This window comes from Manduca sexta, chromosome 15, assembly GCF_014839805.1.
Source record: "Manduca sexta isolate Smith_Timp_Sample1 chromosome 15, JHU_Msex_v1.0, whole genome shotgun sequence".
Taxonomy (NCBI): Eukaryota; Metazoa; Arthropoda; class Insecta; order Lepidoptera; family Sphingidae; genus Manduca; species Manduca sexta.
In genome coordinates this window covers 3,917,343-3,935,511 of record NC_051129.1, presented here as the reverse complement: position 1 = coordinate 3,935,511, position 18,169 = coordinate 3,917,343, and the positions used below count along the sequence as shown (strand labels likewise).

Sequence of the window (18,169 nt, the reverse complement as noted above, 5' to 3'; positions counted from 1 at the left end):
GTCAAGGTTAACACTTGCTCTACGTAGTATTCAATTAATATTATCTAAAATAATAAATTAACATTACTATTATAGATACAATGTTTGGAATATGTTTGATAATTCGAACATAAAATATAAGATGATTGAATTACATTAAGTCCTATGTATAAGTGCAAAAGTTCAATTTCATTTGCGATATCCAATCGCAAGAAAAATATTATGCTAAGCTATTTGTTATCACATAAGATATTGATAAAAATAGGGATGATATTGCATCTATTCGGCCATTTAAATTGATAGCTTATTAAATCTTTAATTCCATCAGTTTCCTCTTCTCTTTGATTTCGTAGACCACGCCAAGAAATTAAAGACACTATCAAAGCCTACTAACAATTGGGATACCTTGTTAACACCTTGCCGAAACACTACACTTCTAAAACAGTTGCCAAATTGGCTGAAAAAACCTCTGCGCGACGCTTCACTGGCAATATCAGGTGGATACTTCACAATATGCAACGTCAACGGCACTTCTGGTCTTGTTGCTTTAACACCTAAATAAATATTAAACAGCAAATATAATATGTAGAAATGAAACGTGAGCTTTGGGTTGCAATGTAAGTAACAACGTGTGTCGGAAAAGAGCCGGTTGCTTGTTTTTTATACATTTTGTGGCATGTCCTTATCTTATCCCACTGCGCGTAATTTCAAAGGTAAAAGTAGCCTTTCAGTTCATCCAGGACTTTGTCTGCCAAACTTTATCCAAATCCAGTGAAAACCGCTTCAAATTTTGTTTGAAAGATGCTAATATCACTGCTCATTTGTTATTGTCGGCTTTTCTCTATTTATTGCAGTGCGTAGTACAGTTTGCTCTGATATTCTATTTAATTTATAATATACTAGGTTTTCGCCGCGGCTTCGCCCACGTATATCTGTTTACCAATGATGCAGGTGCCGCCATATATATTGCGGTATAAAAGTAACCCATATCCTTTCCAGGGTCTTAAAATATCTTCATGAGAAATTTTATCAAAATCTGTTCGTTAGCTTTTGATTTTCTTACGTTCAGACAGTCAAACGCAACGGAGTACTTTGTTTTATAATATGCAAAGGTTTCTGAAGACCTTAACAAATTTTCAATGTCATAATACTTATTTGTTACTAAGTTGTTCGTATTACAGAAGTTGTTTTAACACGTTGCACCTTGTAATGAGATCAGACAACTGCATTACTTCTTCAACCAAAACATCTTGAACCCTGATAGTATAATGATGTGTAAAAACATAGTTTTTTTGTAAATTGGCTCCATGTCGTATGCTCATCAAATTTAATTAAATTGGTATTTTAGTTTCTAAAATAGTTACCTATTTTAGAAACTAAAATACCAATTAACCTAGTAGCTACATTCATTGTGATTTATCGCTTGATTTAAAACTGTGAGAAAGAAAGAAGTTGTGAAAGAAACATCGTGAGGAAACCTGCATACCTGAGCAGTTACTTATAAAAATTTTGAGGGGTATATATGAGGTCTGTAAATACGCACTAGGCCAGCGTCGTAGACAAGGCTTCATCCGTCTCAGTAGTACAGGCAACGGGACAGTAAATAATATTGGGTTTATATTATTATTATTTTGCTAAAAGTATATTTAAAACCACATATTTCGTAACTTTTAAATTGCTGCAAAAAAATGTGCTAGTTTTTTTTTTCAATGTCTTTAATTAGTATTCATTATACTATTCTCAGTAATCAGTAAAAATTCATACCCGCGGTGGCATAATGGCTGGACTGTGCGACCTATATTATCACCTAGGTTACGAGCACATGCCTTTTTCCTTCCTACTCTTGCGCAAACCACAATATTTTAATTATGTATTTTATACTAAACTCATTAGCTATATAGTGTTTGCATTCATTTAAATTAGGTATAGGTACGTTGCAATTTCCTTAAATTTATCGTATAGATTCCTTGGAAATTTGGAATCTTGTTTGTCCTAATATCGATCTTAGATTGTGCTGTGTTTAAACTGAATTTATATCCGTGATATCTAGTTTTAAGGGGAAAAAAATGCTATAAGGTCCAATTTTCCGGACACAATAAAGTTACTATACCGGATGCCCAAACAGGGGTTTGTATAGTGAGCCCTAATTTATTTGAAGTTACAATTACACTATACATAACATCATTATTGAATTTTCATTCACATGAACATTGGAATCCAGTTCTATTTTTTTAATGAGTACTGTAGACCTACTTCGAAAAACGAACACCGAAACGTCGTTCCGAAACGAAGAAACAACGAACTTCGGATTTAACCCTACTACCAAATTACTTCGTATCCGTCATCGTTCCTTTCGGAACCATAAACAATCGTTCGAATGAAAATATTCTGTCGGATTAGAGATGTATATCTTCAAAAACCGTAAATTTTTACCTACTAAGATATTCTTGTGAAAAAAACATATAAATTCGATGTCTAATTAGGTTTTCTGTAATATAACTATTATTTCATAACTCTAAATATTTATTAGTTACAAAATAACAAATATTTTTGTTGATTTTGCAATCTACGGTCTTATTGCATTATGTTTTAATCTGTGGAATATTAGAATTTTGACAATTGATGGACATTGACAAGTTGACTGGCGAAAATCACAACAAATTGGAATTGTAATTTACAAGTAAAATTATTTATCGTATTGGTAAGTTTATTATTAAAATGTTATTTACTCGCTTTAAACAAATGATCTTTTTCATTGTAAAGCTAGTTATTGTGTAATAACAAGTAAATTCCTTGGTTTGATCTATTAAAGAAATCATTAGTTTTGCCCATCGATATACACAATGGTTTTTACAGTAAAATTTATTGAATCTTTCTATGAATTTTATTATTTTTCATCCCAGTAGGAATAAGAACCCATATATTTATGTACCCTGTGTTAGGATGTTTACAATAAACAATTAACATTTTTCTTATGATTCCACCTAACAGTTTCAAGGAGAGTACGACGACGAGTGCACCCAGCGACACAGGCGGACCTCTAATCGGGTCCTTCGCATTGACTGAACTGAAAAAAAAAGAACTGCAGGGGGGTTCTGAGAGAGTTAAAAGAAATGAATAAAAAATTAAAAACAAATATAAAAATGATTGTAATAATGTTTTATTTTCCGATAACATATATTTGGTAGTTAATCTTCCATGCGTGATGCAGTGTTGGTTATGGCAGCTCTAGCGAGTTAGTAGTTGTTTAATTATTTGATTCTGAAACAAGAAAACATATTATGTTTAAAGTCTAATAAATTCAAAGTCATAGGCACTTTGTACAAAGGATGGCATAAAATTCATAAGTTTTCTAATGGTTATATGGGTGCAGTCAATGCACCCACATACATTTGCCTGGAATTACATATTTATGAAAAAATGAGAAATTATTAATGGCTTGTTTAACCTAAGTAAATAAAGTGTTTAAATTTATTTTAAATTTAAGGCTTATGCTATGTGGATGATACTCAGGTACTTTCTAAGAATGATTAATATCTATTAACTCACTGTTCTTTAATAAGAGTCCTTTCTTGTCGGTTTTGTGGAAATTTTATAAATTTAGTCAATATATGAAGCTGACTCAGACACTTGCCTGAGGCACTCAGAGACTGTTTGCTGGGCCATGGACCCATCTATAATTAGTTCCACAGCTCCCTAACAACTCCTAGAATAAAAATGTAGCGCAGTCAAAATATGAAATTAGACAAATATTATATACATTTTAGTACAATGCATCAAAAAACAAAAACAAGATCATTTAGACGTTAAGAATACTACAATACTAATACCAGCTAGGTTCTTGAGAAAGGTAGAAAGTAATATTTCTTCTGTAGCTTACCTTAGTGGTAGTATCAATTCCCCGTATATGTTCTTTGGAGGAATTAGTGGAACTATATCCTCGCAGATGGTTTCAAAAAGGGGTGGCAAAGTCCTATAAGTTCTTAGAAATTCCATGTTCCGAAGGTTTTACGCAGTTAGAGACGCTTCCAACTTCGCCCAGCACGTTCCTATCGCAACAATTCTTCACACAGGAGTTATTGAGCAATTTTAAAATCTCTGGAGTACCAAACGAAAATCAAACGAAAGGCTTAGAGCTTTCGTAAAATTGACGCTAAGATCCGAACGAAGAAACGATGTATTTTATGTCAAATGGGTTTTCATAGTGCGGTCGACGAAAGTAAAAATGTCATAAGTGTCAAAATCCAATTACGGATCCGTTGTCGAATCCGTCATCGGATCCGTAACACTTCGTAGTAACAAAATGTACGATCCGTCATCCGAAACTACGGATTTCGTTTTTCGAAGTAAACTCTCAGAGACTACAGTCTGATATTATTATCTATTATATAAGTAGTTTACATGGTTAGTTTAACCGTCAATGTACCTATAAGTGAAGTTATAATTAAATAAATGTCTTTTAAGTTCTTCTTGACTTTTCTGGTTTTCAAAGGTACAGTTGTGTTACCTGAACATTTCAGAACAGTTATAAATGGAAAATATATTTTACTTTACGACGCGCGGAGCCGAATAATTTTTAAATTAATCATTTACCTTCTATATTGGATGTTTGTTAACATTTAGTTAATCGTTATAAAAAAATAACAATTACAGTTAAAAACTAACAACAATTAATTTTAAAGCGTACAGTATAATAATATTGCTGAATAATGTACCTTTTTATTTGACCTATTTAACGGCCTGTCGAGCATAGCGGGCCGAGTCTGTTAGGAAATAAAATGTCGTGGATTCGATTTTCGTACCGAGATAAATATTTGAGGATGGCTTAATTCATGACGTCACTTGTAATTAATAAGGGTGTCATTTATTAAGTACTACCAAGCATCCGATTAATTTTAAGGATCGTTAAACATTTAGACGTAGGTACATCAATGTATAGGTACCCAAAGCATCACGCGCTGTACAAAAGTTGAATGTTTATATTGTTTAAAGATAGTGGACCTTGCTGATAACGATATATGGTCATGTTTTCAATAAGTGACCGCATTTTTCCAGAGGTTACTTTCTTAACCTGACCCCGTAATTTACTGGTCTTTATCTTGTGTTTTTCACTTCTCTCATTTAAGATAATTACTGGATTGATAATTTCAATTCATGTTGAATTTCTGATAGATTGTGGTAGACCGAAATTTCTTGATACACTCCTCACTCCCAAGTTCTTTTTGCCTTACAACAAACAGGTTTACTCTAAGGTTGATAAAATTATGATCCAATGTTGGAGTAGGCACCTAGATCAGTTTTTGGAAACGTACATATCATCATTAATAACATATTTTATAATTTTCATTTAGTGACCTTTACCTACATACATAATTTATACGTAAGTTATTTTAAATTCAAACACATTTTTGATAACACGTACTTTGGCAATAATTTTTGGTAGCCTTCATATTAGACATCTCTTAAGCCATAAGAAAAATTGTTTTAGTGGATGTCTAACAGCGTGTAAAATTCCTTTCCTCCTCTCATCCCATAAACCTGCTCCCCCATCCTTAAAGGAGCGCCATGGTTACTAAGCCGGGGGATCGCTTGTACACCGTTAGCAGGGTACCCCCTGTGAAAACCATGGTCTTCCAAAAAAAAAACAGTGGCGATGGGTCATCATAACCCGATTCTTGCCAGCTTCCATTTTCGCAGAATTTCTGTAGAAAGTAGCTATCATCAGAAAAATTAGCAGAGCGCATTTATGCATATTAGTACCAATATGGTTTTTCGGGTTCTCTTTCGGCAAATGAAACCTTTCGCCACTGATATTGGATATACTTATTGAAATCGTTTAAAGATGCGACCAGAAATATATTTAAATAGGAACAGGTGTTGGCAGTAGAATTAAGATATCATTTCCTGATATGGTTATCCGTAATCGACAACCGATCGCCACAAAGTAATACGCGGAAATCTACTTTTCTTCGCGAAATACACAGATAAAGATTTGAAGGTATGATAAAAGTACTTTAAATTTGAGGCCGACTACTTGGAGTTGTATGAACTGGAAATATTTGTGGTTCTTGTTCTTTCAATTTTGTTTTATACGACTGACAAATTCTCTTCGCTTTTATCACTTCATTAGGCCAATTAATATATTTACTTGTTTTAATACGACACACCATGCACTCAATGCGTGTTTAGGATAATTGTATTGTGCAAAGAAAATATTAATTAATCAATCATTAAGACACGATAAGTAATAAAACCCTGGATATCTTGATTAACTGTCTTAACAGTTACGTGCTTTAATTGGTCATCATTTTAATTCCGCATCAGTTATATAACTAAAGAAAATGTGTTATTCATACACTTTATTTTATTTCTAACAATAATTATGCGATGAATTCAATTTAATTCTATTCAATTGTTTAATTGTTTTGCGGTTAACCATGAGAATTAGTCCTAATAAAATTACACATCATAATAATATTGTATACATTTGTAAAATTGGATTTAAAACACAGTTTACCTTAGGTTCATACTTAAAAATAATTTCGGCCACATTAGATGAGGAAAGCTACAAAATAATCCGAATCAAAATCGGTCCGTGAGTTTAAGAGTTACGATCCGGGTTACCACTGACAGCCATAGATACACATGTTAAACTTTTAACCTCTATTTATCACAATAATTCGGATCATGTTATCTTCAATATCTTTATATCTAATCATGTCGTTGCATATAAGTAATTAACGCAGAAGTAGCAACACCATAACGTTATCTCCAATTGTTCCCATGTATTTCCCATCGATCATGGCGTACGTGACACGAGCCACGTACTGTTCAATTCAAGCTCGTATTTCAGCGAGTTCATGGTGTTCAATTTCGATACGTCTTTTATAAGTGTCAAATCGAGCTTCGTTAGCGGAGTAATAGATAGTATCTTCCGTTTGCAGTTTTACTGTTGTTTGTAGTGATGTTTTTGTTTTTGTTTTTCGGAATTTAATGAATATGTACTTTATTAATTTTCCAATATGTTAATACCCGTTTTTACTACAATATACTTACTTTATTTTTGTTTTCACATAAGTTTATTTACTTATGTTGATATCTAAAATGATTTTTTTAATAATGATTAATGTTTGAATATTTCTTTCAAAATACATACATTAGCCCAATGTTTATAAAGATGTAGTTTCCTTTTATGACTGTACTTACATAATAAGTAATTAATGTGGGAAATCATTAATTTATAAAATATTGCCCAAATAGACGATTTCCTTTTATAGCTTTTTGTTTACATTTGATAAGTTATCAAATTAATTTCGCGTTAACCTTTGGTGACCTAAGCCATTTATAAATATAAATATACTTTTCCTCGATATACTTACTCATTTAAATGTTATTAAAACAATAAACTTTACGTTTTAATTGAATTCATTCAAGTGTAAACTACTTAGAAGTCATTCATAATTACTTTTTAACATTTCATCTAGTTTGGAATGTATAATATTTTTACTAAAAACCGCCACGCAGTTGACAAAGAATTGAAAGAGCAACTAATTGCCGTATTTTAATTCTCAAAGCGTATAAATTTGAGTATGGTTTATTCAAAATTGAAATTTGCCAAAAAAACATACCAACTACCAAAAAACTATAACAGTAATCACTGTATATTAGTAAGTATATCGCATTGATTAGGGCCAATGTACTTACGACAAAGTTTCTAAATATTTTAAACATTTTAGTAATCAGGATGAGTTTAAACCCCGCCTCTTAGAAATTCCAATGACATTGAGCCAGCAAACCCATGAAATTAGAGTCTAGTACGTCACTTGTGGGCGGGCAACGTCAGGTGCTAATGTGTGTGTCATGCGAACTAAGCATTTTAATATAGTAGATCATTCAAGATATTGAGTTTAAGGAAGATTGCCTTTGACCATTATGTTCTAGAAATTGGCGCAAGATTCGACAACGAAATAACTCCGATTAATGCAATGCAAGGAGGAAATGCCGCACTATATACCTAATCTAAAAAACTGTTGGATTTCTGGGGAGTTTGAGGTTATATAACCTTTGGTAGCAGATCGTCAGTTCGTCTCGTTGACATTTATTTAGATGAACATTGAAAAATAGATGCAAAATCTTCAGATAATGTGTAATGGCGCTCCGATGCCAAAGTGTTATGCACGCCACAACAGGGAGGTGGAATGCGAAAACAACAAGATTCCAACGAATTACAAGCGTGAGAAACTTCTTAAGTCAACAATAGTTAATTCTGACGATAAGGGTCTCTCTAAGTAGGAAATAATTGAACGTTAAGTAATAATTTTGTTAGAAAAATAATAATAGACACAGAGCGAACGACTACAGAGAGGGTTTCGGGTTGTACCACGTTGTATTAGTATGGGTTGACTAATTCTTCATTCTTAAATTATTAGAACACACTATGTAAGGAAGTGACGGCTTCTTATATTTAATTAAAGTACTTAATGATAAAATCTGGAGGTAAGAGTTAATAATTTTGCTAAATAGCTTGTCCCAGTCCCTACACATTGTCTAAATAATTTGACCGCTATGACTTCTCTTCGATTGCCAAACGTACGCTAGTTACTAGGTTTGATATCACTCATTGAAATTGTAATGAATATTGATTGTATATCATATGTACCTATACATTATAAACTATAAAGCATAAACTCGCTACTTTGGATAAAGCAAAGGATTTGAACAAACTAACATGCTAGTCCGGTGCAGTCTGTTTTAGTAGATATTCTTTTATACGTAGAGGTTGAAATTAGTTTGGGATTTGAAAATATTTGCAGATCCTATATCCAAATATTTCCTTAGTGGAAAGATAGCTTTCAAATTATATTGTTTCCTATTCCGTTCCTTAATTGGGATTTCTTGTATTATAACTGAGATTTGACGCAGACAATAATTATTTCAAGACCACGTTAACGTTTCGGGAACCGAACTCGTGACTTGTTGTTTCTCTGCCAACTTGTCGCCCACAGTACATTACCGAACTATGACAATGAATCTTTAACATTCATTATTATACCCCTTAGCCAGTAATCTACTGTATTACTGAGTATTTGCATACAATGTTATGCAATTATATTGTTTAGAAAATAATTACTTACACCGGGTCAAAGGTGTATGTTGCTTTTACGTATTAGTATTGCTATTAAAATAGTGAATTTTAGATTTCTGGTAAAGGGCGACTCCGTCTAGGATAACGCCGCGTCGTCTATTTCGTCGCTAAGCAGCAGTGTACTATTATTGAGGTTTAAGAGACTAATGTCTAATGTATCAGAAGAGTACGCACAGCCTATTCACATGCAGAGGTTTATAATTCACAGCTTATAATATTATTGACATTTGTATCCGCTATGGCGATAGGCTTTTCTCCTACCTCACTATGGTCGGAAACGTATGGCGAAAAGTGGGGGCTCTGGTAGCAACTTTATCTACTCCTTGGTGGTTAAAGGCGTGATGTGTGTTTCTTTTATGTATGTTAAGTCGTGTGTTAACCGTCAGGTGAGCGTTGTGCGTGTGACGCGTCTGACTTAAATTTATATAAAAGAAAGTTGTATAGAAGATCTTATTATTACTGTTGCAAAAGATGTTTCTAGTGTATTTTTAATTTAATAATACTCCCACACTAGTCTTGTCAGATAGAGAAGACAATAACATTGAAATAAAGCTGTATTTACTACGTTTTCTAGACGTGACGTATTTTTTACGAAGTAACGTTACATTTGGCACCGCTCCCAGTTTCTTTCGACATTGATTTGACTGCATAAATTCGGATTTGACTGCCATTGATCTCTATATAGGTGAATATTTAAATCATGTTTTTGTAGTTTTTTTTTTTGCACTTCCTATTATGTCGTTTTGTCCGGTTATTCAACTTTATATCTGCACATATTATACTTAATATTGAGTTCCGCATTACAAGACAATAAATTATGTAGATTGTTACATTTCTCGTTAACTTTGTGGTTATATTATATGTCCTGTTTCTTAAAACTTATGACGCATATTGTAAATACCACGAATAATATGATTGTAAAAAATCATTATCTATTAACTTTATTGACTATTAATTTTATAGCAAAGGCGGGTCTGTTTCTAAATTGATAATAATTAGTTTATCTTTTTATAATTTGTATTATAAAACAAAATGCCCCGCCGCGTCCGTGTATCTATCTGAACGCTATTAACTCAAAGTACTTAACGGATTTCGATAATATTTGGTATGGAGGTAGGTTAAGACGCTGGGAACATTATACTACTTTCTATCCTTGGAAAATATATAATAGCGGGGTTTTTGTCATGTTCACGCGAACAAAGTGGCACTAAAAGCCATATTTTACTAAATATAGCGAACTTCTACACCAGTCATTGCCTATAATCTTTTTGAAATTTATAATTTTAACAAACACAATTGGACTATCTATTCTTCTGAATACAAAATTATCAAGGTAACAGCACCTCTACGCTTGTTGATATTGGAATTCATTGTAACAGTTTACAGGTATAATAAAACACGCCTAATTGCATTTTTATTACATGTATTTAACCTCAAGTGTGTATGTCACACTTATATATCGATACAGTAATATCCTGTAGTTAAAGTTTCCGGCTCTATGTGTCTTATATGTAGTTTCTGACGATAAAGACAATCAATCATAAAGTAATATTGGTTTTGATATCATAAGAATGAGTCATTTGCAGTTTATAAGAAACCAACATGGTTTTGTAGGTTGTGTTGTACCGAACAGTTATGCATGGTTTAAATATTGTACCTACTGACATATACATATAAAGTAAAAGGACAGTGTGAAAGTGAGCCCGCATATTGAAGCGTACAGATAAAACATATTTCATTACGGGCATAGATGAAGTAGTAATATAGTAATATCAGCCTTGTATTATATACTGTCCCACTGCTGGGCACGGGCCTCCTTTACTAATGAGAGGGATTAGGCCTTAGTCCATCACGCTAGCTTAGTGCGCATTGGTAGACTTCACATACCCTCAATATTCATATAGAGAACTTCTCAAGTACGCAGTTTTTCTTCACCGTTAAAGCAAGCGATAATTTACAAATACACACATGATTTAAGAAAAGTCAGAAGTGTGTGCCTTAGGGTTTTTAACCTGCGAACATTCATCTCGGCAATCCGTTCCACAACCAACTAGGCTATCGCCGCTACAGAGGCGAAGAGTAAAGTTTAATTCAAATTATGAAACCGATCAATAGCATTTTTTGTGTCTAGAACATATTAGACAACCGCACTGCGGACTACTTGTTGGACGACTAGCTTCGTAGCGTTCATAAAAGGCAATCGGCTCCGAAGTCTGCCATTACAATGCACATAAATACTTTTTGATTCAAGATTACGTTTATAACTCTGCGTCAGTAATGAGGTTAGGGAACTGGCGCTCTAGATTTACGTGAACGCGTACACGAGCTGTTTATAACATATAACAGTATGAATCTAAATCGACGGTCCCTACGTAAAGTATCGAATTTGCAAAATTGTATTTTGCAGATGCAATACTTTACATAGGGACCGCGGAATAAACATCGCTTGTTTAGTATTAATTACCATGGCGATAAGCACTTCGATCCTTATTGTCTTAAATAAATGCAGTTCATTTTCATAAGGACCGTTTAAATATCGACAGTCCCTACGCAAAGTATTGAATCTGTAAAATTCGATACTATACGTAGGGAAATGTTCTCAAGATTATATGTCAATTTTGTATTCTCTCACGATGTTACCGCACTCCTGAAATTCTAAATGAGTAGTATACAACATGAGGTGTAGTTAAATATTTTTGCATTCTAAAATTAATGTCGCTAATTAACAAATCAATTTTTTGTTCACCTTTGTCGTGTATTTAAAAACGCCCGTGTTACATTTTATCTTATCACATGAGATAAGTGTGATAGTGTTCAGATATCGAACAAATTACTAGAGTAATTCGGTAAATTATGTCAAAAACGTGCGTGGCTATGCACGATGAAGGAATTTAGGACATTAGTCGGTTCTAGAACAATTAATTAATTAAATGGCTTCCTGCCATTCAACATCACAATGTTACATTTTATTTTAACCTATAAAGCGAAAAATATTCCCACATAGAGAGCCTATCGTCAAAGTCAAAAGCGATTAGCTGACTTATTGTAATCAAAATGACATTAAAAAACAATTATTATTACGCCTCCGTTTCTACCCTGTCCGTCCTTCCGCCATTTTCTTCCTCACTCCCCATCAGGTTCCTTAAAAAAACTCAAGGCGACCTCGAACTTTTCTATATACTCCAATTTTACTTTTGTATCAGCTGTTCCGTTATATATCCTATTGTAGGTCCGAGCTACTGGTTGAATGATTGCGTGCTTCATGTCAATATTTATTATTAGTTGCTTACAATTTATTGGAAAATATGAAGAATAATGTTCAGTTGTGTACCGATAACACTCTTCCGTGTTTGATAAATAAATACTTTATTAAACTGTATATCGCTTAAGTGGTAGGTAATTTGGAATTAAGGGCCGTATAATATATCTTACCTTTGAGGATCTCAAGTAGACAATCAATATAACAAATCATTAAAAAAACCAAGCTTAAGCTGTAACTTAAGAGCTTGTTCTCAGCTGAGTCGGCACTATTAAAGTCCGTCACATATTAAAATTTTAAATATCATTTGAGCTAATATATATATGGATTTATTAAAGAACGAGCATCTTAAGATGCAGATCTTTATTTGACAGTATCTTAGCTGATATGGCGCTTAAGAGCGAAATTATGTTGCATCTATTCATACGGTCCTTTGACTGTACATAATCTTCCGTATGTAGCGAGGACAAAGTTACAAAACGTTTAGGACATTTTTTCTCGTCGTATTTTGTTGACATAGAAAACATTTTAGATCTTACTAATTATAATCGTGCTGTGCATCTGTCATAGTTATAAAACGTTTAGTTTCCAAATCGTGAAACATATAAATAATAGTGAAATATACTATGAAGGTTTATCAAAGACATACACATTTCTACATTCTTGGTAGTAGTTACTAACTAAATACTACAATTTCCATAATTGTGTTCATTGTATTACTGTAGGGTCCTGAGTTAAACAGGCCTTTTCTGCCGATATGCTTCTCTTCAAGTACTTTGTAAACATTATCAAGAAATGTCAGTTATTTTTATCTATAAGTACATACCTTATGTATATCCTTTATTTAGGTCACATATTTTTATTCAGTTATCTTATATATATACGTGTTGGATTAAAGTGAAGTTTGCTATGTAATAAATTTTATGAAAAGTGTGATATGTAAAATGTACAATTTTATATTTATTGCGCGTAATGTTTGTTCACACCTTTCACCAAGCATTTAAACAAATAATGTTAATTAAAACGAGTTTTCACAGGCGTGCCATGAGCACACAAGCGAAAAATATTCTGTTGAATGACTTTGAAACAAGCCAATCGAGACTTATTCTTAAAGAGGCTGCGCATGACCCACCTATAAAAGAGAGTTAGGAAATCAATTGGTAGAATTCGATGTTCTTTAATAAGGATTTGTGGCTTGTCTAGTCGCAGATAATGATTGGAGTCTCCTTCCGAATGTTTAGCAACGTCACAAGCGTCGGTGTTTCACGTCAGCTAGAATTAAATTAAATTCTTATTTTGCCCCAAAAAGTTACGTTAAATACTTGTAAATTTTGCGTAGTTTCCACGCAACGAGGGTAAAAATAAAACACTAACAAAGAATTTATTAACGCAGTCGGGACCTCCAAGAGTCGTGCTAAACGTGTTTTCCTACGTCACTCATAAACCAAGACGCAAATATGACATATTTGAATAACTTTACACTTACTATAAATACAGCAGTGTATGTATATTTTTTATTACTGGTAAAACCAGTTTTACGTAATTATTAATAAGTATTATTTTTGCCTGCGACTTACGTTAACTTATCTATATCCTTTTTCCATCCGCAAGATTCTTAGTTTTTTAAGCATATCCAATATGTGTCCCAGAACATATCCATCATTACCGTTTTAATGTAAACGGCAGGATTCATAAAAAATATGCTATTGAGGTTAGAAGACTAAAAGAAGCTTGTTTCAGACATTATACTTTGATCATAGGCGTTTAGGACTATAGTAAATAAAACGATTATTGTATTTAGTCGTCTTAAAGTTTAAGAACAGGGTGGCACTAAAAATGAAAATAATATAAAATCTTCTCCGTCAAAATAAATACCCTCAGCCGATACCCACTTCTTGGTCTTATTTTGTTTAAGTCTGGCTTTTGATAATGCATAAAAACAAATAAAACTATTTATCGTCGATTTGTATAAAAATGCCTTTTGTTTTCTTATTTACATATGGCAATCTATAAATAAGTATGTTTCCGTTAAGATTGTTGAGCAGCCGTGACCTGAAGTCCAGGAGTAATAAATCCTTAATACCTACATGAAAACTGATATAAATAAAAAGATGAATAGTCCCCCGCGGAACATGCTCTCATTGGGAAGGTAGTTTTTAAAATGACAATTTATAATATTAAAATAGCCGGACTGGTGGCAATCATTTTGAAATCAATTGACATTATATAATTTACCATAAACATACATATAATCATTTTTATAGGAAATCATGTTTATAAGTTTTGCTTAATTAGTAATTATTTTTTAAATATATTCGATTTAGGGAAGATTTTTTAATCATCACATATTTATTCGTAGGATAAAATACAATACAAAGGAATAAAAATGACAGTTGTATGTTTAGATTATCAATTTGTTTCACATTTATATTCGGGCAGGTTACAATTTATTTCATGGATAACTTTTATCTGACGATTGACAAATCAGCCTTTAATTAGTCGCAATAGATTTGTTTCTTATGCGTTGGTAGCTGTGACACATAAACTTATCAATACCTATAAAAACATACCAGTTTTAATTATGAAAATAATCAATCTGTCAGCAATTAACCCTGTTCCTGTCAACTTTCACGATTTTCCTGTTTTTGCACCAACTCTCCCCGTGGACTTCGTTTCGACCTCACAGATAGCTAGTGGCTATTCTTGATATAACTTGACCTTAAGATTGACGTGCCTCGTCAAATTGATAAGATAAAGATAATGTCAGTCTTTGTGAACCAAAACCGTTATGCATTTCTCGGACCTTGAATCACTTCAGATTGTAATGTACCTATTTAGCTTATATGTTTTAGATTATGTTGAAGAAAGCAGGACACTGATTAAAAACTAGTTGTCTTTCAACGGATTTCACAATATTTGTTAATCTGTAATTATTTGAATCCGAAACAGGATGTTGCTTCTTGTCGTATACTTTAAAACTTAAACAAAATAATAATGATTATGCAGCAATGGAATATTAAACACCTACTCAAATCTGTTCTTGACTATATGCTTTGAAAATTATTAATTTTATTTAATAAAAGCAATATAATTTTTAATGAAGTAACGAATTAGTAAAATATCAAAACATAAATAATAACATATCTCATAAATCAGTCATATAATTAAGGATATCACCGTGAATAAAGTTCAAAGAATGTTGAATCGAGAGAGTCCTGTTCAGAGATCAGACGTCAGAGAATAAAGATGATTGTATGATAACAGTTGCGTCGGCTATGACGAGGTCGGAGTCAGCGCTCGTTTGCTGTAACTATGCTAATTGGCGCCATCATTTTCCTATACCACTAACAACGTTACATATCGGTCTTTTAACTGGAACTTTGAAATAAAATCGATAAGCCCATCAATCACCTTTATGGGACGGAGTTTGAATTGCATGAAGTGGGTGCACTGGTTACCCCTGCCTATCTCTTCGAGGATAAACGACATGATTGTGTATGTAGCTGTTGTCAAGCAAAACTAGCTAATCATAGACCTAAGCACTTGGTTTAAAAGTATGGGGTTTCGTAAATCCAGTAGGAGAGTCCAGTGCAATAGCGACTGTCAAGGGACACAATAACACAAAAATCTCCTTGGTCGATAATCACGTAGCCAGAACGAAAATCAGTACAAGCTTCAGTAATGTAACCTTTTTGGAATATCAGTATCCGCGTCCAAGTACTAGTAGATAATTGTTTCCAAGCGCCAGCCACTCAAGTGGTCTTGGCAACACTGTATTACATTCCATCCCGAACCTACAATTGAGTCACGCGAGCAAACATTAGACATTGACAATATTATGTAAGAGGTAATCGGACTCACCAACAATGTAACAGTCTATAAAGCTATCAAGTGTAAACCAGATTAGTTCATTTTCTTCGTTTAAATTTAAATAGAATTGAACAAAGTGACAATTTATTGATTACATAACGTTCATCGGTAACGAAGGCTATATTAAACAAGTTTTTGCTAGCGACATCGCATCAATTAAATTTTATTTTGTCGATAAAATTATCCCAATGCGCTTGGGGATAAATATCTTCCTGAGATTTTTATTATCTAGATCAGTCGTTCCAGAAATAGCGCGTTCGAAGGAAAAAGAAAACACTAGCTTCTGTTATAGATTACTCAATACACTTGTAAGCAAAATGCATAGTTAAGTGTACTTAGGTATATAAATAAGTAAACGCGTTACTAGAATTAGGAGATTTTATAATAAACGCCAGAGCACTAGATATTGAAAACTTCTGGCTTAAAACATGGTGAGTGACCTCGACAAGTCGGTTTGTTGGTCACGCGATTATTGCCGACAAAATTAGATGCCAAACGCATTGCCAGCTACATTTAGCCTATTGTTTTGTATATAAATATACTTTACACGTAATATAAACGTAATTAAAGGAAATACACCCAACAATCATACACATTTCTGTGTTGTGGGAAACGGAAAAATGTAGTGCAATAGAAATGCGACGGAAATATTTTGTAAATAACCTCGTAATATTTCCTAAAGTAATTATTAATACAATTTATATATTTTTTTAAAAAATATATCTTATTTCTATTGTTACAGATATCGCTATAACTGCGGGCCATGAAATCCAGTTCTACACAAACAAAACAAATGTGCACAGCGAAGGGGCTCAGTTTCGAGACCTCACCGCTTTAGCTTACGACGCTGTCCATAACATGATATTATTTGTCGACAAACAAAGCGACAATGCGTCCATTTTTAGCTACCACTTAGCTACAAACAAGTATCAGTCCCTCGTCCGCAAAAAAGCGTACGAAAACATCCAGGGTATTGCCTTCGATCCTGTTACAAGTTTGCTCTTCTGGACTGATGCTATGGATAAGACCATCTCCTGGATGTCTTTGAAACAAGATCCCAAAAACAAAGATTTGTATGGAAACATTTTGATGAAGATGGACGATGAAATTCCAAGAGGAATCGCCGTTGATAGCTGTCGCGGGTTTGTATTCTTATGCATATGACTATGAGCTTATGACATATTGTAGGTACGTTGTTAACATTGATTTTAAATTGCAGATACATTTACTGGACGAATACCAACATATCGAAACAATCAACCATCGAAAGAGCTAAATTTGATGGTTCAGATAGGGAAATTATTGTCAAGACTAACATATACATGCCCGTGAGCATAGCGATAGACCAGAGGACAGGAAGGCTATATTGGCTAGATGACAAGGAAGGCATCCATTACTCCGTTGAGAGTTCAGACTTGAATGGACAAAATCGCAAAACTTTGCTCGATGATTTTAACCACACACCTAATGCACTGAGCGTGTCCAAAGATCATATATATTGGGTTGATTGGGCATATAAAACCGTGTGGAGAATACCTAAGGACCCACCCGCCAGCGTAGTCCCCGAGGAATATATTACCTTCACTATTGAGCCTCACGGAATCGTGGCCAACTACACAATAGAAGATCAAACACAAAACGTACCGGAATGCGAAGTATTGAGTAAATTGGTAGTGAATAAGACAACCATCAATGACACCTTCAATGTTCCTCCAGACATGGGCTTGTACTGTTTCCACGGTACTAAGATTCAAGGGAAGTTGCAGTGCAAATGTTCTGCCGGATACACAGGAACGCGATGTGAAATTCCAGTTTGTACGAACTATTGTGTCCAAGGCGACTGCACCGTTACCGATGGGGAAGCAAAGTGCACGTATGTGTTCTTTTTTTTATATCTGTCTACTTTTGAAGACATT

General features: G+C 33.6%; 1 protein-coding gene and 1 long non-coding RNA gene across 3 annotated transcripts in view; one reads left to right on the top strand and one right to left on the bottom strand.

Moving 5' to 3' along the window:
• The window catches only part of LOC115441202 (protein cueball), a 36,831-nt gene that overhangs the window by 12,669 nt on the left and 5,993 nt on the right, over window positions 1-18,169 (top strand). For both annotated transcript variants that reach the window (XM_030165881.2, XM_030165882.2), the window contains exons 2-3: window positions 16,996-17,395; window positions 17,473-18,126. In XM_030165881.2, coding sequence (XP_030021741.1) covers window positions 16,996-17,395; window positions 17,473-18,126 — 1,054 coding nt within the window. The remainder of the gene's footprint in view (window positions 1-16,995; window positions 17,396-17,472; window positions 18,127-18,169) is intronic.
• On the bottom strand, window positions 3,118-3,617 carry LOC115441204. Its single transcript, XR_003938439.2, has 2 exons — window positions 3,529-3,617; window positions 3,118-3,240 (listed from the first exon to the last, which is right to left on the bottom strand). It is a non-coding gene; the product is annotated as an uncharacterized LOC115441204 (long non-coding RNA).